The sequence below is a fragment of the Zerene cesonia genome, chromosome 7, assembly GCF_012273895.1.
Source record: "Zerene cesonia ecotype Mississippi chromosome 7, Zerene_cesonia_1.1, whole genome shotgun sequence".
Classification (NCBI taxonomy): Eukaryota; Metazoa; Arthropoda; class Insecta; order Lepidoptera; family Pieridae; genus Zerene; species Zerene cesonia.
Window position 1 is genome coordinate 3598492 of NC_052108.1, and position 7536 is coordinate 3606027.

The 7536-nt window shown below is 34.2% G+C and overlaps 1 protein-coding gene across 1 annotated transcript; it reads right to left on the reverse strand.

Annotated features, from left to right (window-relative positions):
• Nucleotides 1–1729: 1729 nt before the first annotated feature.
• LOC119828334 (pyrimidodiazepine synthase-like) lies at nt 1730–3526 on the reverse strand. Its single transcript, XM_038350456.1, has 6 exons — nt 3386–3526; nt 3223–3302; nt 2978–3136; nt 2743–2900; nt 2047–2286; nt 1730–1916 (listed from the first exon to the last, which is right to left on the reverse strand). The coding sequence occupies exons 2-6, from the start codon at nt 3242–3244 to the stop codon at nt 1755–1757; spliced, it is 741 nt and encodes a 246-aa protein (XP_038206384.1). The 5' UTR covers nt 3245–3302; nt 3386–3526; the 3' UTR covers nt 1730–1754.
• Between the last annotated feature and the right edge of the window lie 4010 nt (nt 3527–7536).

A 7536-nucleotide genomic window follows, 5' to 3' on the forward strand; every position in this document is an offset into this window, starting at 1 on the left:
CAACGAAATCATAGAGCGTCCATAATTGTGTGAATTGTTTCGTGATAAGGTGGTACGGCCGTGCAGCTTTTTGCTCTTTGATTTCACAGAGTAAGTAATTTCACATTTTTTAATAATATTTACTTTTATATTGTGATTCATTTTAACAACACTATATCATAGTTCACTCATTATACATACCTACTTTCTAAATACTCCAAAATTGAAACACTCACGGTTTTTCTCTGTTACCTAATAATATAAGGTATTTTTTTTTTCTTTGACTAGTACTATATACTCAAAATCGTAGGATATTTTATCCCGAGCAGTGATAGTAACTTTATATACACAGTACAGTAGCACAGAGCAGTGTTCGGAACCGTACGATAATTATCGTACACATACGATAATTTTGTGCCTACGTACGATGTACGATAGCATACTATTATCGTACGCAGATTGTACGATAATTTCTATCATGATGCAAAATTTGAGAACTTATATCATTTCACTCATGCGCTGATAGTCTAAATCGAAGTAGCATGATTTTATTTCGTCCAATTAAGTCTTGGGAAAATACCGGGAAATACAAGTTCTCTATTCCTATTGGTTCTAACGATTCCCTATGCTAAGTTTCACCACTGCCGATACTGTAACTTTATCCAGCGCCTGCTGTACACGCTTTCCTATTGGTTAGTATAGCATCTACCAATGCGAACAAAAGAATATAAGTTCGATATTTCGATTATGTATCCAACTTGCATGAGAACAGTGAAATTTTGTCTGAGTGAATTTTACGCTTGGCGCATTTATTGAATTTAAAGTGGAAAGGGAATCAGTTTAGGGTCTGTGCCACGTGTAAAACATTTGGATTTCAGTGTTCTGTTGATTTGACAGCGGTGGTTTTAAAAAGATAAACTATAGAGTACTTGCATGCATATCAATATTACAATTTATATGATTTATTTATCTGTAATAGACATTATCCTAAAAAGTACGATAATTTTGTTCCATGTACGATAATTTTACGCCCCGGGGTACGATAGTCGGCCCACTTCAGGTTGCTTACACTGGCACAGAGTAACTTATTTATGGTTTCGACTCCCGCGTGACAGTAATAGGGACAGTCTATAATTTGAAGAAAAGTGTAAAATTGCTTTGTTTACAATTAACATGATTCATAAGTATCTTTAGAATGCGGGTAAAATTCTTAATAGCTACCAAAATAAAATATATTCAGACATGATTTGTGATAAATTTACCTAAAATTTAAATCTGTGCCTGTTTCAACCCCTTTCACGATAAATTTAGCAACTAAAGACCTAGGTATAAGATAGCATTGTTATCTGTGGTATAAGGTAGTTTTGAGTTTTTGGATTCTCCCTCCTTTTTCCATTTCAAAATATATTTAGAGGTAAATTGTAAAATCCGACATCAAGTAGGTTAGCAACCAAACATGTGTTGCGAATTCACAATACATAAACAATTAAACTTTATCGTACTATGTATATAATTAGAATATAACTTCTTAGATATATTGATCTTAATGATAATATAAATATTGGTTTTATTATAATAACAACATTGTTTTTTTTTTTAATTAAAGGGCATGATAATTAAAATTATACTTTAATGTACCACAATTATTAACATAATATGCTATTATTATTTATATGGTGCGCCCCAAATTTCATTGCTTCGTGTTGTTGATCAATAGCGGGTAGTGACTTATAACAAACTGCTTTTTTTCTAGTTTCAATTTCGTCTTATTTCTTCTAGTTAGGGCACATGTATAACTCACTGCTGCTATCATACATGTTGGAATCTGGGAGATCCTCTATCTGTGGCCCAGTGATAGTACTTAAAATATCTGGACCTAGGAAATATGCTTTCTGCAGGCAAGGCCCTTGTACCTCCATTTTTTTCATATACTTCAACTGTAAACAGAATAAGCATAAGCTGTAAAAATGTTCATATTCCTAATCCTTTAATGTCTTATATTCAAATGTCAACCGCTTGAATAGTAGATAGTTTCAAATGAAAATTATGCATGACAACATTTCTTACCAGGGTTAAATATTTGTCAATAGCAAATTCAGATCTTCCTAACTGTGGCAAAACCTGGAAACGCTGCAAGAATGGCCAAAGACTGTAATCCACAAGTCCAGGCTTGTCTCCAAACAAGAATGTTGTATTGCGAGTTTCAATTTCTTTTTGCAAGAATTCCAGTCCCTTGTGATAATTCTCTGCAGACGTTGGGGTAAGAGCTTCAGCATTGAATGCTGCAGTGTGGAATGCTGATACAGCCTAGAAAAGAAGTATAGCTAAATTATTCTAACTTTTGGCTCCTATTAGTTATGTTACACTTAAAGAAATTTTGTGGGTAGTCATTAGGGGTTGCAATCCTGCTAAACAAGATTGCTGGATGCTGAACCGTCTAAGTGTGGATTAGCAGTTATCATAAATTAAAAAGTTTCCCTTTTTAAGGTTTCTTTGAATTGCATGATATCAGAAAAGAGTATATGATGCTCTACTCTGTTAATGTCACCGTTAGATTATAATCTGTTCCTTGAGATTATAACTTGTTGAGAAATTGTTATCTTTACCAACTGTTTACACTGTACAGTATAACATGTTCACGGGCTCATTCCCCGTGTCTTACCCTTTGCTCACTCCATGATTGATGTAATTGTTGTACCTGTCACTTTAAAATTCTTAATTCAGATGTAATAGAATACATTTCTATAGTATTAAAATATTTACTTCTGCAAACAATTTCACAATGAGCTTATCTTGAGCTCTTCTTAATGGATCTGATGATTGCAGTGGAGGTTTTGGATGTTTTTCATCAAGATATACATTAATTATATTGCTGTCAAAAATTACTTTTCTCTTCTCATATTCCAGTGCAGGTAGAGTTCCTTCAAAAAATAAATTAACAGGTAAGTACTTGGTAACGGGAAAAATTTTAATATTAATTAGGTTATCCTTTCCTTACCATTTGGATTAATGATAGATATCCATTCGGGCTTACTCTCAGGATAGAAAAATACTAACTCGTATTCAACATTCTTGGCATTTAAAACAAGCACACATGTCTCTGCATACGGACAAAATCTCGGAGCAATTAACCGTAATGTTCCGGTAAACCCGTCATCTATGATAAAAAACGCAATGTAATGATTACTTTACCAAAATATAATTCCTATATTTATGTATAAACATGCATTTTGCTTCTCTTACCTGTTTCCAAACTATCGTCCATATCGTAATGTTAACAGTATTAATAGATCTACCTCAGTAAAAATAGAAGAGACATCCAACTAGAAATTTAAAATAAATATATATATTAAACAAATTAATATGAATGATATTATATTTAATTATGATTGAAAATAAATCTTACCGGTCTACTCAAACCAACATTTAAACCTGACAATCATCACGATCATTATTGTACTACTCTTTGATCATGATTCTATGGTGTAAAATATATGATTCATAGCTGTAGAATGAACGTAATCGAGGATGACGTAATAGATGATAGGTAAGTACATCATACACATTGAAGATATATTATAATAATAATTGACATACACTTAACAGCGTACATAAATTAGTAATTTAAATAGACATAATAGTAAAATAGAATACACATAATTTTTTTAAACTGTTAGTTTACAACACTTTAAGCTAGGAAAATAAAACGAAAACGGGCGCCGAAAACTTATTGGAAATATTAACAATTTTCAAAAAAAAAAAATCGGGAAGCCGCCAGTCAAATATGCCAAAGACAAGTCAAGAAAACCATTGAAAAACTTAGTCATGAACTAACCCTCTTTCCCTGTAGAACAATAGAAGATCCGTTAAAATATAAGTATTGTATGATAATACTTTCACATTACATATGTGTAATAAGTAATACAAACAAAACGAGTTAGTAGTTGCTAGGATAAGTAAAAAACATGCTATTGTTTCTCAAAATTATTATGCTATTACGACATTAATTACTCAAATGCTTCATATAGATTTTTTCGGATTTTGCCTTTATCTTAAACAATCGAATAATTAATGCAACATGTTTTACTTTAAGTACTCATGAGTTAACTCTATGACGTGTGTGACTGTATTTTAGAACTTTCATTTTTTATTTGGTAATTTTTGCATTAAAACATTTGTCTGTATACATTGTTCACTATTAAGGCGGCATTGGGCCAAGATATTGGGCCAGCATGTTGGCCAACGTCTCGAAACCTACTTGGGGCTTAGTTGGTAGTTGACGCCTACATTTCCGACTAAGCTAATGTTATCGGTTTTTCCTGCGCACATCAAAGGAACTTGGCACGCTCCGCAGACAGCGTTCACACGTTGTTATCTTATTTAGTTTGTTCTCATTCGTCAGTAATCTGTGTCCTTTGAGGGATATTCACCAGTATATTGGATGGTGATATTGCTGGCGCTCTCGATATGTGGCCTCTGTCTCATACCAATTGTTAAAACTGTAGCTGTGTTTTCTGAGATTCTATTAAATCTTGAGGTATTTTATGCTAGCGAATTTGGGTAATGTTAGATATTTTTTTGATAAATATCATTCCTACTTAATCAAGCTCTCGTAAAAAAAAAATAATGTGATAAAAAACAGCCGCACATGACAGTTACGTATGACTACTAGCAGCGCCCCGTGGTTTCACCCGCGTAAGTCTGTATTCCGCAGGAATATCGGGATCCAAAGTTGCCTAAGTGTTATTCCATTTGTCCAGCTATCTATGTACCAAATTTCATTGCAATCGGTTCTGTAGTTTTTGCGTGAAAGAGTAACAAGCATACACATACATCCATCCTCACAAACTTTCGCATTTATAATATTAGTAGGATAGGATATTGAGTTTAAAGCAAAATGTATTGTAGAAATAATTTGATTGTTTCAGAAATAGGTAAAATCCTTCAGAAAAAATTATTTTTCTGGAGTATTTATTAATCTCGTATCAGTACAATAATAAATAGGAACAATAACATATTTTTCTTACTTATTTCAGCAACTACCTCGTTTTATATGTAATACTAGCTGCACCCGGCAAACGCTGTTTTGCCTTACTCTTGTCATTTAGGGGTATGAAAAATAGATGTTGGCCGATTCTCATAGATACAGGATAAGCACAAAAAATTCATGAAAATCGGTCAAGCCGTTTCGGAGGAGTATGGCAACGAAAACTGTGACACGAGAATTTTATATATTAGATTGTACTTAATGTGAAATACAAAGAAACTGTATGGTCTGCTAGTGTTTCCGTATTCTTATTTTTTGTATTATTTTTTCGAATATGTGTTTCGCTACGTGGGTGAATGGATTGGGCGATAACCTTGGGATTAGAGTAACTTTTTAAAGAGGTGCTCTACAGTGTGACCCAGGCGGTTAAGCCAAGGCCCTTGATTCTGTGGATGTATTGAGTTGCTAGTTGTGAGGCCTCACCTATTCAAGCTGGTTAGGCTATCGCTGTCGAGTTTATTAACCGTCGCCCGATACTCGATGTGGATTCGACCTGGCGTTTCGCATACGGGCTTGAGACCGTCAATTTTTGTGCACTTTTAGAAAATAAACGTAGTGTACAAATAAATTGCCGCGGCTGTGAGAGATTCTACGTCCATCTTCATTAAAGAGAATGCTTAATACAGTATTAGAGGCTGTATACATAGGGCCAAGGTATTAATCCCGTAACCACGCTCGCTATAAAGTGTTCGAAACGTCGGGTTAGTAATATAATGAATAAATCGCGTTTAAAATTCGTTAAAAAGTCTTTAATTTCTAAATATAAATTAGCTAAGTATTACCGTTGATGACATCGTAGTACATGTTCGTATATCTCGCGTTTTAAAACATTTGAATAATTTAGACTTCTTTTTGTATTTTCTAAAAATTAATTTCTCTTTGAAATTAAAATAATCGAAAACTGTTTACTGGAGCTTGATCAAAAAAATGCGTGACCATTATGCACATTCATGCCCTTGTCTGTACATAGATGTATGAAAAAATGCTTTAAGGGGCTTATATTATATCAATGGAAAATCAAAACAATCATTACAAGAATTTTTGTCCGTTTGTCAGTGCGTTAGTGAAAATCTCAGAAACGGCATATTCGATTTAGATTCGATTAATACATTATGTTAATAAACTCACACTCTCACTCTGTTAGTATAGATAACTTTGTTTTCAAGTGAGTTTAGCACATATATTAATCTGTACGTCTGTCCGTCGGTCTGAATATACTCATGAAGAATTATAATTCTTTTTGTTATCGCTCTAATCTATATACACTAAAGAAAGTGTTAGTTCCACTACTTATAACTCGATTTGGCTGAAAATTTGTACAGAGGTGGCTTAGAACCAGGAAACGGACATGGGACAGTTTTATGACCCCGCTTTAACTATAAACTTTGCCGTCGTAACAAGTAAGTTTTTTTTCGTATTCTAACAAGCCATTTAATATATTTAAAAATAATATATACAAGGAGGTATCTTATAGTATGGTATTAGTTACGGCCATTTTTCTTATGACGGAAGAACACTCATTGTTTTTATGTTTGTAGCACATCTCCGTTGTGAAACTAAGCGGCGAACCGCGATAGTTCATGTATCCTCGTGTTTAACGTTTTATGAACAGCGAAATAATTAGATATTTTTATTAAACTCTTATGTATCTTATATACATTATTGTCGCACTATCGGCGCCGCGCTGCATGGCTTTAACCGCCGTTTCTACACTTGAAACACGTGAAATAAGGTTCATAAACAAAATGTCCGAAAAACAAGTCGCCCATACGTCGCTCGCGATTGATAACTGCCGCCATAGAGCTGGTTGGCCGCTTCTGTCAAATCATTGTATCATGATGGTCTACGACGATGCTCTTAGCTGGTGCACGCGGCGCCCGTGTGCAATTGCACACCCTGCACAACAGGTTAAGTCGCCCCTATGGCTACCCAATCATAATTTATTATAAATTTATGTAGCCCTACTTATGGGACGTCCTTTAGTTGTTACGTAAGTATCTAACCTAACCAGGGGTATGTCACTTCCATACATTTGATGAATACGTAAGTTATCATGCCATCTATGGCGCAGCACTCATCAACTATTTTAGGATCGGGCCCAAATAGATCAATAGATGGCAGTAATATCTAGTTTCAAGTTTCATGTTTTTAACGTTTGGCGTTTGATACTTTTTCGGAGTTCGGACCGTTACGTTTCGTGTGTTCATATAATTTCTGTGTTTTCTTTATTTCCACGACTTGGCTTCATTTTCGGACTATCTTATTCTTATTCATAACTACCTGGCGCTGCTTTTGAACCCCGATCGATTGCAAAACTGATAACTTTGACTAAACACCTCACGGACCTTTGAATTGCTTTGTGATTAGATTTTTTGGTTGATAATCATGCCGAGATTGCAGGAATGGAAATGTTATTTTGGATGCTTAGTTGTCGGTAAGTGATTAACACATATTTATCTTTTGTTTAATGTGAGTTAGTTATATTGCCATTTGATTAGAACTTTCTAGCG